The 23,429-nt window shown below is 43.8% G+C and overlaps 1 protein-coding gene and 1 long non-coding RNA gene across 2 annotated transcripts; one reads left to right on the forward strand and one right to left on the reverse strand.

Annotated features, from left to right (window-relative positions):
- Window positions 1–3,107: 3,107 nt before the first annotated feature.
- On the reverse strand, window positions 3,108–11,626 carry LOC106028829 (uncharacterized). The gene is made up of 2 exons (XR_001202451.3): window positions 11,204–11,626; window positions 3,108–3,439 (listed from the first exon to the last, which is right to left on the reverse strand). It is a non-coding gene; the product is annotated as an uncharacterized LOC106028829 (long non-coding RNA).
- Window positions 11,039–23,429, forward strand: Borcs7 (BLOC-1 related complex subunit 7). The gene is made up of 5 exons (XM_003474964.5): window positions 11,039–11,237; window positions 20,894–20,956; window positions 21,052–21,095; window positions 22,084–22,104; window positions 23,149–23,429. Exons 1-5 carry the CDS (start codon window positions 11,100–11,102, stop codon window positions 23,198–23,200), a joined length of 318 nt encoding a protein of 105 aa, XP_003475012.1. The 5' UTR covers window positions 11,039–11,099; the 3' UTR covers window positions 23,201–23,429.

Here is a 23,429-nt window from a genome sequence, read left to right on the forward strand (position 1 = left end):
TCACTCCAGATCAACTGGGAACCCAAAATTAGGCTGGCTGTGTTTTCTCCTGGATCGCCACTGTTTACCTTACACTGGGGCTCAGGACTAAAAGGACTCCACCCCAGAGCGCACCATGTCCCCTCCCACAGCCATGGGGGAGACAGTGTTGGGGAACACTGAGCAGGCTAGACAGGGATCCCCAAGAGGTTCAAACTTGGGCAGGTTCAGGCTGGCCTTGAATTTGTGGGAATCCTTCTGCCTCAGCCTCCTGTGTGCTGGGATTACAGGTACCCACCAGCATGCTTGGCTTCACCTTTAAATAGTTAACTCTAGGCCACTACTGTTGAATTCTATATATTTCCTGTTTTACTGTCTTATAAAAATTAACAAAAATATGCAATTTTTGGTCATCCTGTATTTAAATAACTGGACAGATAAGTGGTTAGCGGGTTTTCTCTGCATATCAATAGCCAGATCACCTTGGTAACATTTACAGGAGTGCAATCCATTCCCAGAAAACTGGGTGCTGGGCCAGTGACACTGCATCCTCCTTATAAAATTAACAAAGGTGGTCAGACCTCGGGACAGAGGCAAAGATTACAGTCAGCCACTCCCTGAGTGCATGCATCACTAGAAAGCAGACACTGAGTCTCTCTCCACAGTAGCAACAAAGCATTTGTCTCCTGCCTCTGCTTCCTCCTCCTTCCTCCTTTCTCCTCTCTTCCCCCTCTCCTTCTCCTTCTCCTCCTTTTTCTTCTTTTGTACTGGGGATTGAACTCAGGGCCTTGCCCCTGCTGGGCAGACACTGTGCCACCGAGCTCTATCTCTGGCCAAGATTTTCTACTACAAGCAATCACAAACTCAAGCACAAAAGAAACAGGCAAAGCAAACATGAGGAAATAGGTAACAAAATGCTTCCCAAAACATCCAAATTCTCCAAAACCAATTCTCAGGACATTTAGGAGGGAAAAAATGAAGGCCACCGAGTCACATTATCTGACAGGATACCAGAGATTAAACAGCAGGTCATGAAGGTGCTCAGTGGGTTTACAGAAGACATCATGAGCTGGCAATAGACGCACTAAGCAGAACCATCAGGGGCTTCAGGAAGACACTAGTAAAAAGCTAGGTGATCTAAACAAAATAATGCAAAACACGGATGTGGAGTTTAGCAAAGAATTAAGAGACCATAAAACGGTTTCCAACAGTAACCCGGGAGATTAAACATTATAAGGAAAGTAGACACAGCAGAAACAACCAGTGTGAGGACAGAGTACTAGAACTGCAAGACAGGGATGCTTACAAAGACCAACTACTCACACCACCTTAAAAACAGCATGAAAAATGGATCCAGCAGCTGCCAGATGATGTAAAGAAGACTAGTTAAGGTTAAAAGGAGTAAGCGAAAAATCAGAATACAGCGCAAAGGGCATTAAAAACGTGTTTACAGAAGTAACAGCAGAAAACTTTACAAATACAAGGGAAGATATGATCAGATAAGTGAGGCATACAGAACCTCAGTCAAAAGGGAACCTCTCCATGTCACGTGAGTGTCAAAACCCCAGAAGTCCAACACAGGGACAGAATCTTAAAAGCTGCTAGAGAAAAGTAACAACTCTTCCTCAGACGGAGGACTACTATCTCTAACATATATAAAGAATTTTTAAAAGATCAGATCCTTCCAAATAAAAGACCCAGTCAAAACATGGGCAAGTGAAATGAACAGACATTTCTCAGAGGACGTATCAATGGCCAATAAATACATAAAGAAGGGTTCAACATCACTGGCCAACTGAAAAATGCAAACTACACTTCTCATCTTACCCCAGAAAGAGTGGCTGTCACTAAAAAACAGCTAATAAAAACAAATACTGGCAAGGATGTGGGAAATGGATTCTTCTACATTGTTGGTGAGAAGGTAAACTAGTATAGTAACTATGGAAATCAGTGAAAAGTCCTCACAAAACTAAATATAGAAATTCCACTTGACCCAGCTATTCCCCTTCTAGGTAGCTTCCCAAAACATTCAAATCATCTTCTATAGGAATGCAGGCATCTGCAGGTCTACAGCAGCACAACTTACAATTAAAACCTGGCAACAGTGTATGTCTACCAGCAGATGAATGGATGTGGAAAGCGTATTTATACGCAGTGAAGCACTGCTCTACCATAAGGAAAGATAACCCTGAGGCATTCACAGGTAAACTGATGCAACTTGAGAACATCTTAAGGGAAATAAGTCAGAGATATATGTGTGTATCTTAAAGAATACATTGTTTCTCACCCCAATATATATGTACAAATAAAAAAAAGGTAAATAGGAACTAGGGAAAAGTTCAAACAATTCCCCAAATTACCTATTCCATTGTTTCTAAAAATATTTTAATATATATACTAATTTGTTTCAATTATACTACTGGTTTTTTTGTTTATTTTTTTGCAATAGGGTTTTACCACGCAGTTCAGGTTGGCTTTGAGCTCACTTTGTAGCCCAGGTTGGTCTCAAACTTGCAATGATCCTCTCGCCTCTGCCTCCCAAGTGCCAGGATCACAGGCACTCGTTTCTTAGTTCATTGAAAAAAAATTTGGTTTTATGTATTTTTGTGTTTGCTACATGTATTCTCTTTAAATTGAAGGATTACTTGACAAATTTTAATATGCAAAATCAATACATTTAAATGTTTTAAACTAGCTGTATATCAGTTTACAACAGTAACATGATCTTCCACATTAACATACTGAACAAAAATCTTCTGTATGAACTCTTTATCGGTAAAAGCCCAAACGAGGCCAGCTGGGCTAAGGCCTGGCTTCCCTGTGGGCAGGAGAGTGGCCATGGGGAAAGGAGAAAAGAAGGACAAGCCGTGTAAACAGACAGACAAACAGCAAACCTGAATGTCTGTGTTATTGGGGCTCAGAAGTTGGGGCTGAGTGAGAACGCAGAAGAACTTGTATTTGAGACAGTGGCTGAACTTTCCCTAATTTCGATAAGACATAGTTTCAGATTCAAGAACCTTAGTAAAATGAAAAATAAAAAGAACACATTATCACATCTCAGGCAGATCACTAAAAACCAAAGGTAAAGAGGAGATCTTGAGAGCAACCCCCAAAAAGGACAAACCACATCCAGAGAACAGTGCTTTTTTTTGGTACCAGGAATTGAACTCAGGACCTTGCACTTGCCAGGCTGGTGCTTACACTGCTGAGCTAAATCCTCAGCTTAGAACAGCATCTTCAATGTCAGTGTTTTCTCATCAAAATCGATACAGAAGATCGCCAGGAGTTTGAGAGAAGCCTGGGTTATATAGTAACAGTTTAGGCCAGCCTGGACTACATGTGAGACTCTGCCTCAAGGCAAACAAGCAAACAAAAAAAACTTTGTCCTCAGCTTCTTCAGAGGTGCTCAAGGGAAGTTCTTCATGCTGAAGGGCTGCGAAACCAGGTGGAAGAGTGGAAGCTGGAATAAAAAGAAATGGCACATTTAGAGGGAAATATGAAATATATTTTCCTCTTAGTATTAAAATACATATAACCATTTAATGCAAATATCACCCCACCCCTGTGGGTTGCGCTCAAAGTCTCAGGGGGCTCCCTGAAGAGCATCGGCTCTTCTTGTGAGGCCTGGGACACCCTGGGAGGATCCTTGGGTAGGGTATGCCTGTGACATCAAAATGATTCCCGCAGAGATGCTAAGACGTTTGCTTCCCTCCCTAACAGGGTCACGGGGCCAGGAGGAGGCCACAGGACACATGCACCTCATCTCCTGGCAGCAGATGGGATGGACGCTGTATGTTTTTGGGTTTTACACTTCTTTCCCTGTACTTTCTAACACAGTGACCGTTAACAGACATAACGCACATAAGCAAGAACTCCCAGGCTTTCCAGTCACTTTGGATGGTATAAAGCCTAAAACCTGCAGAGGCTCAGCTAATAGGGCGGTGATTCGGTCAGAGCTGACCTCTGACGTCTGAGCTGGCTTAATCTTGGGAAACTGGGAAATCACCAGGTCTGTCTGTGGCTGATGGCTGGGGACCCACGTGGACCTTTCCACTCTAAAACAGGTTTAGACCCAGCGAGGAAGTGGGGCAGTTGGTCACCATACTGGAATGTGTCAATCGGGTCTCTCGGCACACGGTTGACCAAGCCCCAGGGCATAAGGTCAAGGCACTGCTGTCCAGCGCAGGCGCACAATGGGTACACTTGACAAGCAGGATTGAACACAGGCAACTGTGCACGCACCACCCAGTTAGGCCCTTATGCAAGAACGTGACCGCCCCTGAACAATCAGGATGCTGGTGGCTGTGGCTGTGGCGGCTGCCAGCTCAGTGCTTGCTTTTCTCTGGGGAACTCGCCCACAAAAATAGCCTTTCGGCCCTGACAACTATTCACAAATACAAAAAATGTTCATGAGAAACATGTAAGATTACGGGTTATGGATCATTTAAAGTCTGTTTGCTCAAATTTCTGTAATATTAGCAAGTTACTTCAGTAGTTACAAAAGAAATGTACTTAAAACTTTTTAAAACCCTACATGAAAGCACCAGATCACTTCTCCCATGTGAAGTTTCTCCTAATGTCCTTTCTTCTGCCTAGTAAAATGGTACTGTCGCCTGCCACAGAAGCGGAAGTCCTGACCTAACTGCAGCCATTCTGTTCTGAATCATGTGATTTGCTAGCAAACTGAAAGGTCTGTGAGTGCACGTGCCAAAGACAACTTTTCACAAAAACGATGCTCACTGTATCAACCTTTACCAAAAGCTTATCTGTTCTTGTAACTTCTGTTTACCACCTTATAATTAAAATGAGCTCTCCATAACAAACACCTCAGACTTTGGAGAGTGCTCCTTGGAGTCAATAAAATCCCTTTCTTTTCCTGAGTACCTGGCTACTGCTGACTTAGTTCTTTCTGCAACACTATGACCTATAGTTTCTATTACCTTTAGGTTGGGTGTGGTGGTGCCTGTAATCCCAGCACTTTCGAGGCTGAGGCAGGAGAAGCACCACATTCAAGACCAGCCTGGGCTAGACAGCAAGTCCAATGTCAGGCTAAACTGCATACTGCATGGTGAGACCTTGTCTTAAAAAAATTTTTTTTCTATTTCTTTTTTTTTTTGTACCTGGGATCAAACTCACGACTTTGCGCTTGCAAGGCAGGCGCTTATACCGCTGAGCTAAACTCCCAGCTTTCTATTACCTTTAAACCCCTTTAATCTTTGTGTTACACAAATATGAGTAGTATCACAAATCAGACTGTTTAAACATTTCAGTTGGGAGCTTATTGAGAATTTAACCAGTTTATAATTCACATCTGTCAGTATCTTTTATGCCAATTTTAACACTTCCTTGGTATTTTTGTCTTGCTAGTTTTTCTTGGGTTTTCACTTGTTTTCCATTCCAGAAACTCGGAATGTATATATTTTTGTCCACAAGTCAATCACAAATTGACATCTGCAAACTACCATTTGATGCAACAGTTACTGGTTTTCCCAGTCAGTATTTCAAATATATTCATCCCTGGGGCGACCAGAGGAGGATTGAGGTTAATTGGCCTGCTCTGGGAACACAGAGGTGAAGGCATTACCCAGGGGTGATGGCAGGTGCGGGGACCAGGGTGAAGTCACCCTGAGCAGGTACTAAATGGGCACTGGAAGGTAGCTGAGCCTGTGTGACTCTAACTGCTTGGCGGAGTCTGGGTGAATAGCAGGCAGGGGCCCGTGGAAGCCTGTTCAACGGAGAGGGTGTTCGCAAACTAGCAGGGTGGCTGGATCCCTGCCAGGTCCTGGGAGGCGCCTGGACAGGGGTTGGTCCCTCTTTAGCCAGTGCTTTGGGAATTCTCTCCTTGCATTATCAGTATTAACATTATGAACTTGTTAGTTTTCTTTTTAAGGAAATTACCATTTTCCAATTCTGTCAGATTAGCATTTAGAACGTCTTCTCTGCATTTCCACTGCCCACAGTGATGGAGCACTTTTACGTAACACATACCTGGCTTAACAACACCCATCCTCATACACACGGCTGAGTTAGGCAGCAGTATTACAGGCGGTCAGCCGGGATGGGCCCTGGTGAGTCAGAACGTGACCAGGCACGACTGTGGGAGGCGTGCGTTCATTAAGGCCAGGGACAAAAGACAGTGACCCCCAGCCTACTTCCCCTAGCCATCTGCGGCAGTGACCGATACTCTAAATAGCCCTGGGCAGCCAGGAAAGCCACTGACCCACCCCCTCCAGGAAAAGCCCAGTCCACCTATGCCTGCTGGCCATGAGACTTGCTCCCCAGTTTGATCAATTAAGTCATTAGACTCGTAATCTTACTAGGTCACCAGTTTTGTCTTGCCTCATGCTCACCTTGTGATTTCCCATTTAATCAACATTCCTAAATGACTACACTTGGAATCTTATTAGTTGATTATAGTATTGCCCACCTTAGACCCACCTCACCTTGTGGTTTTGCTCTGTAAAATTCCCAGCGCTTGGGAGGCTAAGGCAGGAGGATCACTGCAAGGTAAAAGCCAGCCTGAACTACACAGTGAAACCCTGTCTCAAAACAGGGAAAAATCTTCCCTTGACAACCCACTCAGGACCCCTCTGTCTCTCTTACACAGAAACTTTCTTTCCTCAAAAATATTTTCTCCTCTTAACCTCTGTTTTTCCTAGAATTCATTCTTTGATTTTAGAGAACATGAACTCGTATCGGACTTCTAGTAGGTTGGGAGTTATAGTTCCTCTATAACAACATTACATAGCAAAAATAAAACAGTATTTGCTGGCCCAATGCACTGAATATTTGGCGTGTACTTGACAGTAAAACTGCCTGGCATGGTAGTGCATACCTGTAATCCCAGCACCCAGGAGGCTGAGGTAGAAGGATCTCTGTGAGTTTGAGGCCGGCCTGAATTACATGGCAAAGCTTGTCTCAAACAAACAAACAAAATTACATACATTGAAAATTTACAAGCCTATTTTGCATTTGGGTTTATTACCCATATTGTAACGTTATACTTCTTAATCAACTAGTTTTAAACATCGAATCTTTCATACAACTATCTTCCTACTCTAATTTTTCTGTTGGCTGCAGTTAATCATTGAGTAAAATTTTCAGAGAAGGTTCTTGGTCGAAATAAACTTTCTTAACCCCCTTGGTATCTGACATCAACATCTGAGACTGTATTCCAGTTGCCTTCATACACAAATGCTAATTTAACAGGGTATATAATTCTTGGCTTGTAATTATTTTTTCTTAGAACTTTGTGGATGTTGTTCCATTGTCTTGTGGCACTTAGAACCACAAAAGAAAAATCTGAGGTCAGCCTGCCTTTACCCCTTTACAGGTATTGATTTATAGCTGGATTTTGCCCCTCCCCGAAAGCTTTCCATAGTCCTAGGTGGGGAGTTTTATTTTTTTTTGTATTTTGTATTTTTACTGGTACCAAGGATCAAACTCACGACCACAGGCTTGCAAGGCAGGTGCTTATACCGCTGAGCTAAATCCCCAGCCCCTTGGTGGGGAGTTTTGAAAGTGGCTGGATTAGGGTGTGTGAGTGTGGATTAAGGGTGTGATGCTGGGAATTAAGGGTGTCCCATCCTGGGGGTGGTTAGCAACAAAATAGGCTTCCAGCCTGCAGGGACTATAAAAGGGGGGAGAGGACGGCAGCCCTGCTGACCCTGCCTGCTACCTTCTGCCTGCCATGCATGAGCTGTTTCTCCTCCACGATGCCCCTCTGCCAGGCCACCCTGCCTTGGAGCCAGCTGACTATGGACTGAAACCTCTACACACTGTAGGCTAAGTAAACCTGTCTTCCTCTACCTTTGGGTTTCAGGTATTTTGTCTCAGCAACAAGAAACGTAGTTAAGACAATAGGTAACCTGTTTTCTCTGCCTGGATACCTGCAAAATTTTTTCTTTATCCTTGAGACTTTAAGAAATCATGAGGGTATGAGTAGAATGTTGCTTTCTTTTAAGTTACCACCTGAGCCTTCTTTATTTGCAGGCCTACTTCATTCTTCAACTCAGGAAAGTTTCCTTCAATTAGTCCTGTAATTATCATTTCAGTTTCATTTGCTTGGTCCTGTTTCAGGTATTCCTATTATGCACAGATTGTGTCTCCTACACAGGCCCTGTGTATCTCTCTTCTTGTTCATCTTATTATTTATTTATTTAGTCTTTTTGAGACAGGATTTCACTGTGTGGTTCAGGCTGGCCTTGGGCTGTGTAGCCCAGGCTGGTCTCGAACTTGCAAGGATCTGCCTGCCTCAGCCTCCTGAGTGCTGGGATTACAGGAGTGCACCACCATGTCTAGCTTCATCTTACTTTCTTTGATCTTTTTCTGCATTCTCTGAGAATGTCTCATTTTCCATTTACTTCAGGAATTGTATTTTGTAACCAGCCCTTCCTTCAGTGGCAGTTCACAATCTCTTCCATGTGTTCACCTACTGTATAGGTAAGCCCACATGGATACTGAACTCTCTTATAGCAAAACACGCAGTGCTTTCCAGATGGTCACTGCAGACCAGCACGAGTCTCAGGAGGAGGCCTTTGTCTGATTACATTCTACCCTCTGAACTGGTCTTAGGGCCTTTTCTTTTTGGAGACAGGGTTTCACTGTGCAGTTCAGGCTGGCCTTGAATTCATTTTGTAGCCTAGGGTTGGCCTTGAACTTGCAGCAATCCTCCTGCCTCAGCTTCCTGAGTACTGAGATCATAGGTGAGTGCCACTATGCTCGATAGTAACCTTTTTAATGTTCTGTGCAATGGGGAACAAAACCAGTCTTTCCAAGCACCAAAGCGGAAGAACTTGTTTGCTGCTGCTTTTTAAGAGACATCATTATTCTAGGTCTTGTCCTCCGAGTACCTACTTTGACAAGAATCATGCACAGCCTATTTACTATTGTTACCATTTTGTTATGAAATTTTTTTTTCATTAAAAAAAAAAAGAAAGAAAAATTCCAGGCATGGTGGTACCTGTAATCTCAGCATTTGGGAGGCTAGCCTGGGCTACAAAGTGAGTTCAAGGCCATCCTGAACTGCATAGTGAGACCCTGTCTCAAAAAAATAAAATAAAAATTTTTTTAAAAAAAGCAAAAAGTCACCTAGAAAGAAACCCAACAGAATTACAACAGATTGGGGGAGGGATTTAGCTCAGTGGTGCAGTGCCTGTCTGGAAAGCGTGAGGTCTTGAGTTCTATCCCAGGTAATCCCCTACAAAAACAATTATAGTAGATCTTTTCACACAGAACTTTATAGACCAACGGGGAAAGCTGGGAGTGAAATGTTTCAAGCCCTAAAAGATAACAACATCCACACCAGACATATATCCTGCGAAACTTCATGGAGAAATAAGGCATTTCTGTAATAAAGAGCACCTCAAGAAATTCATGACCACCAAATCAGCTACAAAAATAAATTTTTTTTGAGACAGAGTCTTGCTATATAGTTCAAACTGGCCATGAACTCACTACAGAACCTGGGCTGACCTCAAACTCATGGTAATCATCCTACCTCAGCCTCCTGAATGCTAGGATGACAAGTGTGTGCTACCATGCGTAGCAAAAAAATTTGTGAGGATATCCTAGAAAAAGAATGAAGCCCAATGCCAAAAAAATCTGATAGAATGAATACACTAATAAATGTGAGCAGTTAAGCAGAAAGGAGAAAAACAAAGAAAAGAAGCTAGTAATAGGAAAATAATGCAAGGACAAAAATAAATCATCCAGGTATGGTGGTACACATCAGTAATCCCAGAACTCAGGAGGCTAAGGCAAAAGGATCCCCTAAATTCAAGGCCAGCCTAGGCTCCATAGTGAGGTCAAAGCCAGACTGAACCCTTTTCCACTATTGGTGGGAGTGTAAACTAACACAACCAATATGGAAATCAAAGTGGAGACTTCTCAAAAAACCTGGAACACCAGGTTCCATTTGACCCAGCTATCTCTCTTATGTATTTTCCTGTAAGAGTTAAAAGCCCTAGGTCAGGGGTGTAGCTCAGTGGCACAGTGCCTGCCTGATAGGTGTGTGGGGGATGGGGAGGGAAATGGGATTAAAAAAAAGAACTAATTTAGGGGATCCTCCTGCCTCAGCCTCCTGAGTGCTGGGATTACAGATGTGTACCACCATGCCTGGATGATTTATTTTAACCTGTTCCAACTTCCCACATGAAATGTGTACATTATACATTACAAACACATACTAATAAAAAATACTAGTGCTGTTAGGCTTTCTTTTAAACATTATTTATTTTTGCATCATTGACCATTAGGAGTTTTTTTCTTCGAATTGTCCTTGTCCTTGGCTATTTTTCCTACTAAGCTGTTCACCCTGGTTCTTTGTTTTACACACACCTATCAGGCGGGGAGCTCTGGGAGGCCAAGGATTAAAGCCCCACTTCTTTACCCTAGCCATCTCCAAACTTCATCGTCAGCATCAGCATCAGCATCTACCTACCTGGGATAAACCCAAGGCCTGAAGTACGCCAGGTGAGCCTGCCAGCCCCGCACCAGCAGGGAGCAGGTGGTTAGCTGCAGCCACACAACTGCTAAGTGGCAGAAGCAGGACTGTGACGCAGCCGCTCCGGTTTTTTGAGACAGGTTGTCGATATATAGTTTAAGCTGAGCTTGAACTCACTATGTAGCCCAGGGTGGCCTCAAAGTCTCGGTGATCCCCCCCTATCAGCCTCTCCAGTGCTGGGATTCCAGGAGGGTTCCACCTGCACCCCGGCCAGCCCCCACCTTTTTTTGTGGGGACTGGGGGCGGGGCGGGGGGGCAGAGTCTCGCTATGTAGTACAGGCCGGCCTCGAACTCACACTGATTTCCCCGCCTCAACCTCCCGAGTGCTGGGATTACAGTCGTGGGCCACCACACCCGGCAAGTGCTCTGATTTTCAACCAGTGATTTACTGAAGTTATCCTTCGCTCCTTTTAGAGAAGCTTGCTTGGGCCGTGAGAGGATACCAACTGAACAGCACTTTTAAATGAATACATAACAGGCAATCTCCAGTACAAGCCTGCGTCCCTTCCTTTTCCCACGGTAGGATAGGGCTCCGCCTCGCTTTCTTCCGCTTCGCGTCTCTTTTGGCCCCAGTGGCTAACCGTCGCCGGGGCGGAGGCCTCCGATAGTTGACAGAATGGCGTCGGCGACACCAGATTCCCAGGCCCGATTTGGTCAGTCAGTGAAGGGGCTCCTCACGGAGAAAGTGAATACCTGTGGAACCGACGTGATCGCACTTACCAAGCAGGTGCTGAAGGGCTCCCGGAGCTCCGAGGTGAGCCAAGAGTCCAGCCCAGCACCCCAGGACCCGCAGCCCTCCCCGGCAGCAGGGCGGGCATCGGAGTGCATCCTGGGAGTGCAGGCCGGGACCCGGCCTCGGAGAGCCTGGTTCCCGGGGCGCGTGGTGCATTCTGGGGTGTGTAGTCTCTGGCTAGGGTTGGCGGCTTGGAGGTGGAGGCGACGTGATGGGCTTCTGTTATAGCGGTATTGGGATTGAATCCAGTACCTCCACACTGAGCTACAACCCGTCCCCTTTTATTTTTATGTATTCATTCTCTTATTTTTTATTTTGGGACAGGGGCTCGGACTTGCCATCCTCATGCCTCAGCCTCCCAAGTGCGGGGAATTTGCTTTAAAACTAAATTGCAGGGCAGAGGATGAGCTGATGTTCCTAACCAATCTCTTATTGGCCCTCGGGGTCGTCTCTGGTGAGCATCAGTCTCCGCCCCGAAATTCTGCACGGTTTTGCCTTCTGCGGCCCAAATTTCTTTCACGCTTGTGTGTATCACTTGTTTATGGATTGATTGTGTCCCGACTTGTGTGTCTGGCCGCGTTCTTGGTTTTCAGTTCCTTAGCTTTTCTCCTTTGCTCTGCGGGCGTGCCCCCCATCTGTGAATGGAATTATTTGATGGCATTTTATCGCCAGAAAGCTTTATAGATAGGTCCCCTCTGCTTTTCCCCAAAACAGACCTGCTGAATTAGGAATTCACCCGAGAGAAATGACCTTAGCACTCTGATTTGGGATACTGCCATCGGGAAACAGCTCAGATGCTCTTGGACTGATGAATGGGCAGATGAAAAGAGTCCAGTGGTGTAGCTGCTTTACTCCTAGATATTTACTTAAGAGAAACAAATACATATGTCCATCATTTTGTTAGCTAAAACAACAAAATATGTGACATAACCAAGATTTTCATTTTTGCCTTTTTTTTTTTTGGTATTTTTGAGACAGGGTCTCACTATGCAGCTCAGTTTGTAGCCCAGGCTGGTCTTGAACTCACAGTGATCTGTCTCAGCTTCCCAAGTGCTTGGATTATAGACGTGAGCCACCATGCCTGACTATGACATTGTTGAACTCACTGACTCTGAGTCACAATATACTCTGTGCGGGGGTTCCCTAAGATACATTCTTTTAGGGTTCAGTATCAGAGGAAAGTTAATCTTTTTTGAAGAATTATTGTTTCTTTTGCCAAATAATAAAGTCATGTGTTTTGTTGTATTTCACATTTTGCTGTGATTGCACAGTAGTCCTGTGTCAGTTTTGGTAGTAGCCATGTGTATTTCCTTCTCTTTTTCATGACTTTCAAATTCCGCATGGTGTGATAAAAATATAATGAATATTTAAATTTTAAAAATTTATTACAGTAAAAGATATGTTACCATTAATTTTCCTCAAAACACTGCCCCTTGCTTCAAACACACATTCTTACCACTTCCCAAAGCTGTTCTGGAAGTCCCTAGTTTCTCGATGTCTTCAGTTGTGCTGTCGTGGCTGCCTCGATGTCCTCACGCTTCACGTTTGGTGGTCATTCTGTCTCTGGGGAAGAGTCAGGAGCCACATAGGGCCCGAGGTGGTGAATAAGGTGGGCCAGGACACACTGTGATGTTCTCACCTGCCTTTTAATGGATGACAGTTGTTGGCAATGTTCACTGTACTTGGTGATCACACCTCATAAAAACAATCACAAAAAAGGTCTCGCAGAACTGCTGTGGCAGGTGGCACCAATGATGGGTAAGTGTGTTCAAGGTGAGGGGGAGCCCACACTGATGATCTTGGAATTCAGGAGGCTGAGGCAGGGGGATCACTGAGAGTTCAAGGCCAGCCTGTGCTACATGGTGAGTTCAAGACCATCGTGAACTACACGGTGAGACCTTGTTTCAAAAACAAAACAAACAAACAAAAAAACAGAGCGAGGGAGAATATTTTGAGGGGGATTAATGGCAGTGTCTCTTACTACAATAAATTTTATTTAAACATTCATACATTTCAGTCACACCTTACATTTCTGCTTTTAAGTGTGTTCTCACACACACATACATATTGTTTGGTATAAATTGTCTCAAATCCTTTTTTGGAAGAAATGGGATATAGAAACATGTGTAAATTTTAAAATTGATGATGCCCAAAACCACCCATGTATGTTAATCACCAAGTGCTGGGTGCTGTGGTTTATGTAGTTTAAATTGTGAAGGTTTTGTGTGTGTGTGACACTGGGGATCAAGCCCGGGATGCTTTATTACTGCGCTTCATCCCCAGCCTTTCTCTGTTTTTGCTGGGGACCCGGTCTGTCTGCCCTTGAACTTGATCTCCTGAGCACTGGAAACAAGTAGCACACTCCCGGTGGCCTTGTAACCACCAACCAAGGAAGTGCTTTCCTTCGTGCTCGACACAGACACAGAAGCCCGGAGTGGCCGCACATCCTGCACCCCAGCATTCTGGGAGGCAGAGGAGGGAGGCAGGGGGATCGATCACAAGTTGGATCCCAGCTTGGGCAGCTTAGCAAGATTGGGTCTCAAAGCAAAAAATAAAAAGGGCTGGGGATGTAGCTCTGTGAAAGGCCCTGAAGGGGGCGGGGAGAGTAGGTGGGGGAGGAATTTTGCTTTGTGCATAGTCATACCTGGCTGAGAAAGGGGAGAGAGTTGGGTTCAAACCCAGGTGAGCTAATCCTAGAAATATACCTTTTTAAAAATCAAATTCATTTTATTCAAAGATAAAAAGAAAGAAAGAAAAAAAACCACCACAAAATTTTAAAACACATCAATCAGGAGGCAGCAATGGTACATAGATTGTGCATTGCCATCCCCAAATCATTCATCCAGAGCACAACACCTCTGCATTCAACTGTCCGAACAACACCAGCACAAATATTTCTCTTCAATGAACTCAGAGAAATCAGTAGTATAACTATATTTTTATATACATATGCATAGCATATACATGTTTTTCCTTTCAGCTTCTCACACTAATGAAACAATATATTTACATATTTACATGTGTGTCCTATTTCATTAATGAGTATGTTCTCAAGTTGCATCCATTTACCTATAAAAGTGTACAGATGAACTTTTTGTTTTTTGTTTTTTTATTGGTACCGGGGATTTAACTCTATCAAGACCACACGATAGCAAGGTAGGTGCTTATGCTGCTGAGCTAAATCCCCAGCCCCCAGTTGATCTTTTTTATGGTTGAGTATTACTCCATTGTATAAAAATACCACATCTTTTGTACCCATTCCTCAGTTGATGGGCATTTAGATTGTTTCCAAGATATAGCTGCTATAAACATGGGTGCACATATATCACTGTGGTATGATGTTTTTAATTCTTTTGGGAAGATACCCAGGAGGAGAATAGCTGGGTTGAATGGGACCTCTAGTCCTAGTTTTTTGAGGATTCTCCACACTGATTTCCACAGTGCTTGTACCAGTCTGCACTTCCACCAACAGTGGAGAGAGTTCCTTTTTCCCCACAACCCTCTGGCGTTTGTTACTAGTTGATTTCTGGATAATAGACATTCTTTCTGGGCTGAGGTGAAATCTCAGTTTTGTTTTAATTTCCATCACTCGAATGACCAGTAATGCTGAATAATTTTTCACATATTTATTTGCTGTTCATATTTCTTCATTTGAGAAGTGTTGTATTCATCTCAGATGCCCATTTTTGGATTGGGTCTTTAAATCTGGGAGAGCTGATTTTTTTGAGCTCTTTGTAGTTCTCAATAGTAACCCTTTGTCTGAGGAACAGCTGGCAAACATTGTCTCCCACGTTGTCTGTTGCTGGTTTCTCTTGCTGTGCAAAAGCTTTTCAGTAGGGTGAGATCCCAGTTGTTGATTCTTTGTGATGGTTTCTGTGCAACTGGGTTTTGTTCATGAAGTCTTTGCACCATTGTCTTTTAGAGTTTTACCTATTCAATCTTCCAGGAAATTTAATGTTTTTGTTTTAATGCTAAGATATTTGATCCATCTTTGATCCATTTTGATTTTAGCTTAGTACATGGTGAAAGGTGTGGGTCCAGTTTTAATCTTGGGCATGTGTAGAACCAGTTTTTCCTTCGCCATTTATTAACGAGGCTTTCTTTCTTCCAGTGAATGTGTTTGACACTTTTTTCAACGATAAGATGTCTGGGATTGTTTCTGCATATTCTAATCTGTTCCATTGATCTTTGGGTCTTTTTTTTTTTGCTAGTACCACACTGTCACAATAGCTTTATAGTATAATTTCAAGTCAGGGATTGTGATGTTCCTGTCTTGTCTTTGTTGCCCAGGATTGCCTTTTCTATTCTAGGTTGTAGGTTTTGATTACCGTATTTTTGATCACTGTATTTTTATTCATTCTAGATGATTTTTAGGATAGTTTTATCTAATTCTGTGAGGTACGCTAGTGGAATTTTGATTGGGATTACATTGAATCTGTGTAACAGTTTTGGAAGTGTGGCCATTTTCACTGTATGAGTTCTTTCTACTCATGAGTATGGGATAGCTTTCCATTTTCTGATATCCTCTTCAGTCTCCTTTTTCAGAGTACTGTAATTTTCATTGTAGAGGTCTTTTACATCCTTTGTTAGATTTCTTCTTAGGTATTCCATTTTTTTTGGATGCTATTGTAAAAGGTATCGTTTTGCTGAGTTTTCTCTCAGTGAGTTTTTGTGTACAGAAAGCCTATTGATTTTTGAGTGTTGACTTTGTAACTAGCTACATTACTGAATTTCCTTATTAAATCTAGAAGTCTTTTGGTGGAGTTTTTGGGAGTATCATGTCATCTGCAAATAATGATTGTTTAACTTCTTCCTTTTCTATCTTCTATTCATTCTATTTCTTTCTCTTGTCTAATTGCTCTGGCTAAAGTTTCCAGGACCGTGTTGAACAAGAATAGAACTATGTACATCCTTGTCTTGTTCCTGATTTTAGAGTAAAAGTTTTCAGTCTTTGTCCATTTAGTATGATGTTGCTGTTGGTTTGTCATAGATGGCTTTTTATCAGATTGAGATAAAGAGCATCTCTTCCAGTGTTTTGTAGGATTTTTATCCTAAATCCATGCTAGACTTTGTCAGAAGCTTTTTCTGCATCTACTGAGATGATTATGTGATTTTTGTCCTTGGCTCTGTGAGTATGATATATTACATTTATGGATTTTTGTATGTTGAACCATGCCTGCATCTCTGGGGTGAATCACACTTGATCATGGTGTACAATCTTCTTGACAATTTGCTGCAGTCTGTTCGCCAGTATCTTATTGAGGATTTTGGCATCACTGTTCATTAGGGGAGATTGGCCTGTAATTCTCTTTCTTAGTTGGGTCCTTCTCTGGTTTTGATATCAGGGTAATGCTTGCTTCTAGGAATGAATTTGGAAGTATTGCTTCCCTTTCAATTTCATTAAAGAGAAGTAGTGGTGTTAGGTCTTCACTAAATTTTCTTGATGAATTCAGCAGTAAATCCTTCAGGACCTGGGCCTTTCTTTGTTGATAGTTTTTTTTTTTTTTCTGAGCTGCATGAAATCCAATGTTGATAGGTTTTTAAATACATTTTCAATTTCATTTATTGATATTGGATTATTTAGGATTTTTATTTATTTATTTATTTGATACCAGGGGTTGAAATCATGACCTTTTGCTTGCCAGGTAGGCGCTTACACCACTGAGCTAAATCCCTAGCCAGGATTTTTTATTGTATTTTTTTGGTACCAGGGATCAAACTTATGACCTTGCACTTGTCAGGCAGGTGCTGATGCTGCTGAGCTAAACCCCCAGTTCCAGCCAGTTGTGGTAATTCATATGTATCTAGGAAATCTGTCCATTTGTTCTGTATTTTCCATCTTATTAGAATACAAGTTTTCAAAATAGGTGTAGATGATTTTCTGGATTTCTGCAGGGTCTGTTGTGATTTTGCCATTTTCATTCCTAATTATAGGAATTTGAGTCTTTCCTTTTTTGATAAGGTTGGCTCAGGGTTTGTCAATTTTAATCTTTCAAAGAACCAACTCATCAATTCATTGTAATTTTTTGTTTGTTTGGTTTTTGGTACCAGAGATCGAATGCATGACCTTATACTTGCCAGGCAGGAGCTTACACCGCTGAGCTAAATCCCCAGCCCTCTACTGTTTTTTCAGTCTCCAGTGTGTTAATTTCTGCTCTGATCTTTTCCTCCCTTTATGAGCTTTTGGTCTAGCCTGCTCTTCTTTCTTAATGCTCAACATTAAGTTGTTCATAAGCACTTGCTTGGTTTTCCTGATATGGGAATTTACTGCTATAAATTTCCCCCTTGGAACTGCTTTCATTGTGTCCCACAAGTTCTGATGTGTTATATTGTTATCATTCAACTGTAAAAACTGTCTAGTTACTTCTTTAATTTCATCTGTGACCCATTGATTGTTCAGCAGGGTGCTATTTATTGTCCATGTGTTTATGAAGTTCTTGTGGATTTCCAGTTTCACTGAATGTGGTCTGAGAGTGTGCATGGGATAATTTCAGTCCCTTTCCATTTACTGAAGCATGTTCTGTGAGCCAGTGTGTGGTCCGTTTTGGAGAACATTCTGTGTGTAGCCCAGAGGATGTGTATTGTGATGTTGTGGGGTGGAGCACTCTATAGATGTCTGCTAAGTCCGTTTGCTCCAGAGTTTGGTTTAGTTCTGATGTTAGGAATACACACTCTTCACTACTTCCGCTCCTGGGGTACCATCTGGGTTAAGTGGCCGAAAGGTCACTGTGCCACTGTGATGGTCTTAATGTGGCTTATTCCATCCTGGTCCTCATTGCTGTGTTTTCTTCACCTGACTTTTAGATTTAGGTTGAGTGCTCAGTAAGTGAAGGCGAAACAATCCAGTTTTCTGGGCCAGCACTGCCCTACCATCAGTTCTCAGAACTCTGTCTGTTTGCTGGTTCTTTTATGTGTAATTTACGCAGCCTTTTTCTGTAGTTAAGTACTTTTACCATTTCCTGTGCTGACCCGTGAGGTCACTGATTTTGAATCCCCTGCAGCCTCAGAGCATCGCGTCTTTAGCGGCCTCCGCCTAGAAGTTTTGAGTAACTGACACTGCGCTTGTCCTCTGTGTGCCAGGAACTGTCTGGTGGTACAAGGGGTAACTAAAATATCTCTCTGCTGGGAAGCTTACGTTTTCATGAAAAGACAATAAATAAAAAACTGAAGTGGTAAGAGGCGCTTGGGGAAGGGTCTTGGGTGTGCGTGTGCACTGCACAGACCAGGCAGCGGGCAGTGGGCAGCGGGCAGCGGGCAGCGGGAGCAAGCCACGAGGTGTCTGGCCAGGGACACGGGGGCAGGTGGAAGGCCTGGCAAAGCGCACGGGAGGCCACGAGCCCGGGTAGAACGGGAGCAGTGGCTGCTGCGTCCTGCGCTGAGGCGCCTGTGACTGCGGGCTGCTCTCTGCACACCTGCGCTCTGCCACCTCCACTGGAGCCCTGAGCTCGGTGGGTACCCTTTGCGTCTTCCTAAACCTGTTCATGTAGGTGTGTAAGCATGGACTGCAGTGACACAAAAAGCAATGGCAGATGATGAGGGTGCTGCGGAGACAAGGGGAAAGCATACTGCTTACGAGAGATGGGTCCCTGAGCCAACTCGGTCTCTATGAGCGAGAGGATAAGCAAAGCCTCGGAGAAGCACTTGTAAGATTCAGAAGGATTCTGTTCCTGGGTGTTTCGCAAGTGTGTTCAAGTTCTGTTTCAAGGAAGGTAAAACGGGGATCTTGGAGGGTTACCGAAGGCAGGGATGCAGGGTGCCAGCGACAGCGTCTGTTGCCAGCAAAAGACTTTGTCCCTAAATTGCAGCAGCCCTGCTTTCCTAGTCACAGATCCCATCGAGTCTAAATGTTTCTCTACCTCCGCTTCCATGTTTTGGTTTGTTTTCTGAGACACCGTCTCCCTGTGTAGTACAGGGTGGCCTTGAATTCGTGCCAACCCTCCTGCCTCTGCCTCTGCCTCCTGAGTGTAGGGATTACAGGTGTGTGCCACTGTGCCCAGCTCATTACATCTGTGTAGGTTGCTTTCAGAGGCTGTTAGCAGTGTTCTAAGCAGGATCTCTGCTTGCGTCCCCACAATTCTGAGGCAGTGAATCTAATTGTGCTATTTTTTCTATAAATTTACATGGAAGATAAACCCAGGCTTCAAACGCCTGCCCTGTCCGGGAGCAGATGAGACACCCCTAGCCCCCACAGGCTTGCAGATCACCCATCGCTTCTCCATCAGCCTTCACTGAAGTTACTGCTTCTGTAGCCCCTCTAGGATTGTGACCCACTATTATTCTTGTCCACATTATAAACAATACGTGCCTGCTTCGCAATAATGTAGATCCTGTCAAGACATTTTCTTCCTTTTTCTTTGTCTCTGTTTTTTTGAGATATGGCTTTGCTATGTAGTTCAGGCTGACCTTGAACTCACTAGGTAGCCCAGGCTGTCCTCAAACTTGAGGCAATCCTCCTGCCTCAGCCTCCTAAGTGCTAGAATTACAGGCACTAGGTCTGGCTAAAACCTTTTCTTTCTGCCATTAGTTTGCAGTTACCATGTCCCATCTATAGGAGTTTGAATTTTGCACTTAAAAAGGGGCCAAAGGGAGCTGAAATAAAATATTTGCTTAGCATACACAAAGCCACCTGGACCCACTGGGGGATCTCTGAGGGATAGGGGTGTGGCCATAGGAGGGGAATGCTTTTATATATTGTCTAGGGATTGCAAAATGGTGCAACTCCCATGGAGGGCAGTTTGGAATATGTAGCAGAACTGGTATCTAATCACAGTTTTGAGTCTATCCCAGAAGTGTGGCTAGCAAAAAAGCAGGGTTTTTTGTAGCACTACTTACAATGGCAGAAAATTAGAAATACCCCAGAAGCTCCCAGCAGAGTTGCCAGCTGAATAATCTGTCCTACCTCTGTCTGTTATGGTTCCTGCAGCCACAGGCGGGCAGTGGGGAGACTTAGTGTGTGTCGTGGGTCGATCTCATAGGTATCTGGTGCAGTGGAAACAGTGCGGCACAGAGCCGACTTGCTGCGCTCCAGTAAAGGTTAGGCGGGAGAGTCAGTGCCACACGCCTACCAAGGCCGTGGATTCAGCCCAGTGCCTGGAGAACGCAGTGCGGCTGCAACATAGACTGCTGTTCTCTCGTCGCTCATCCCTGAGCAGTGCTAACAGAGACTGCCCTGTGTGAGGGGTCATAACCCAGAGGAGTCAATAGACTGTACGGGAGGATGCATGCAAACTCCATGCAAAACTCTGCTCGATGTAACAGACCTGGACATTTATAGAGTTGGTGGGCTGGGGATATAGCTCAGGGGAACAGCGCCTACCTGGCACGCAGGAGGTTGTTTGATCCCTGGAACCAAAAATATGAGAGAATGAGAGAGAGAGACAGAGAGAGAGAGAGAGAGAGAGAGAGAGAGAGAGAGAGAGAGAGACAGAGAGAGAGAGAGAGAGAGAGTGAGTTAGTTCCCGGGACCAATCACCTGCACAGACCAAGGGCCACCATAGCTGTATTCACTGTTTGAGGTTGGCGGAAAAAGAAAGTTAAACCAAAAGTGCATGAAGATATCTATGCGATCTGGAGAGTGAACCCAAGGCGGGGAGAGGGTTATGGTGGAATAGCCCCGGGGAAAAGATTGTAGGAAGCTTGGAAGATTTGATTTTCATCATTTTATTTTGGTCTTCCAGCTGCTAGGTCAGGCAGCTCGAAATATGGTCCTGCAGGAAGATGCCATCCTACACTCGGAAGATGTAAGCAACAATTTCTTTCGTATCTGGGGTTTATCTACACAGTCTTTGTGGCTGGAGGGAACTCAAATGTCTTGTCTTTCTTGTTTTGTGTGCAGAGTTTACGGAAGATGGCAATAATCACCACACACCTTCAGTACCAGTGAGTATGCCCTCCCCAGCCTTCATGACTGTGGCCTCGGTGACTTTGTCCTGGGGGCAAGAGAGGTGCAGGTGGCATTGGGCAAGGGTGAATTTCTTCTGAAGAGAAGTTGGGTTGGGGGTGAGAACCTTTTCTTCCCCTCTCTGTGGTAAGGCCCCTCGGAGGGAAGCCCCATTTAGGACAAGGTCCACGCCAGGACCGTGCTAGGACTCGCCCCACCCGGGCCCAGTCTCTCGTGGGATGTCTGCCTCTCCTGCAGGGGAATCCAATGTAGTAGTAATGTTTATCTTCTTTTTTTCCCACGTGTAACAGAGCACCACCTAACAGAGCACTAACAGCCATCCAGGGAACAGTGGGATATAGAGACTGCTTTTGCAGTGTAATTTTGAATAAAGCCATAATTTAATTTGTTTCTCATCTTACTTAATTCGGTTATATATTTTACACGGCTGATGTTATAGCTCATGTCTGTTTGGAAAGGTGTAGTTGGAAGTTTGAATCCTCGTATGTAAATAGCTGATGTTTCTCTTGTTTCTTTTGGCTGTGTACACAGTAAGCATGTGCTCATTTGACTCCTTATATTCAGAGCAGGTTGGACCCATGGCTGTCGTTTGCTGGGCCTCCCCCTCCCCCTGAAGGATATTGCTAGCTTTTAGGTTTAGAAGCTGCTTTTCATGGTTTAGCTTTGGTTTGGTTTTTTAGCCATTGTGCTCTTGGAATGGAATCCTATGTAGCAGTACAACATTAGGATAGGATTGTAAAAACACAGAATGGGACAGAGGCCAGAAATTTGTTTCGGCTATATCTTTCTGGCCATAAATAACTTTATGTTTATTTTATTTTATTTTATTTTTTTGTCTTTTTCGTTTTTACCGGTACCGGGGATTGAACTCACGACTCCCTGCTTGCAAGGCAGGCACTTATGCCGCTGAGCTAAGTCCCCACCCCCAGCTTTATGTTTATTTTCCTCTTTCTTTTTCTGTCTTAGGCAAGAAGCTATTCAGAAGAAGTAAGTAATCCCCAAACAGGGGAATGGGGAGCCAATTGCAGCAGGCTTGGGGAAATTGTACTGCTGTATCCTGGATCAATTGACATAGACCATGAAATCGACATGTTCCAGAATATTCATTCAGGATTTGAAGAACACAGTATATTTAAAGGCCTGTGGCAACTCAGAGACTCACTGCCAAAAGGTTTTTTAAGATAGGGTCTCACTCTGTAGTTAAGGCTAGCCTTGAACTCTTGGCGATTCTCTTGCCTCAGCCTCCTCTGTGCTGGAACTATTGATGTGTGCCATCACATCCAGTTCTAATAAAGGTTTTCTAGAAGTTATGAGGAATAGCCAGATACGGCAGTGCATGCCTGTGATCCCATCACTCTGAAGGCTGAGGAAGGAGGATTGCTGTGAGTTTGAGACCACCCTGAATGGTAGTGAGCCCTTCTCTCAAAAAACCATAAGTTATAGGATATCGAAGCTAACCCTAAGGAACAGAAAATGTTTTACATTGATGATGTCTACCAAGCAGAGTAAAAGTGCTAAGACCACTGAACAGCCTTGTCTTCTCATGTGGATTAGGTCTGTCCCTTGCTCTACTGGCTATCTTGCTAATGGGCTTTGTAAATCTTTTTCATAGTTTACACTTTTTCTTTTTTCCTGAGACTGGGTAGTGCAGTGTTGCCCAGGGTGACTTTGAACTCGTGTGTTCAGGTTCTCCTGCCTCAGCCTCCAAAGTGGCTGGGACTCCAGGGGTGTACCAGGTGTGCACTGGATACATGGTCTAAACACTTTTGGGACCCAAGTGGGCCAATATAAGTTTTAATTTAGCTGCAATAATATTCACGCATTAAAAGATAAATTGTACAAACAAATATCTCTATGGCTCGTCTCAGATAAGCCCTTTATGCTTTATTTTTCCTTTGGCCCACATCCACTGTCCATAATGAGTGTATTCATCTCAGGGAGGTGGTGTGGGCACACACTGTATTCTTAACTCTTCTGCTTTTCCCTTTCCCCATCTTTGCTCCCCCCGCTGCTGTCTGTTCTTACCTCCAGCGTTGAGCAGTCGTCAGATCTACAGGACCAGCTGAAGCACCTGCTGAAATAGACTGGCATGGAGGAGGTGATCGCACTTCTTTGCCTGATGCAGCAAGGAGCCATCTTGCTCAGCTATGGGTTTTATCTTCCATTTTTGTCTCTAAGGTGTTGATGTAATCTCTCCTGAAAAGGAGTGACATGGTTTGAGTTTTAGAAGCACTTCTTCAGTTGGACTAACCTATGCTCTTGAATTTTTAAGTTGCTCTGTTTATTTGGTATTAAAGCAAGATAAAAATCCA

This window comes from Cavia porcellus, unplaced genomic scaffold (genome assembly GCF_034190915.1).
Source record: "Cavia porcellus strain 051 isolate PalLab524CR breed Dunkin Hartley unplaced genomic scaffold, mCavPor4.1 scaffold_2, whole genome shotgun sequence".
In the NCBI taxonomy this organism is placed as follows: domain Eukaryota; kingdom Metazoa; phylum Chordata; class Mammalia; order Rodentia; family Caviidae; genus Cavia; species Cavia porcellus.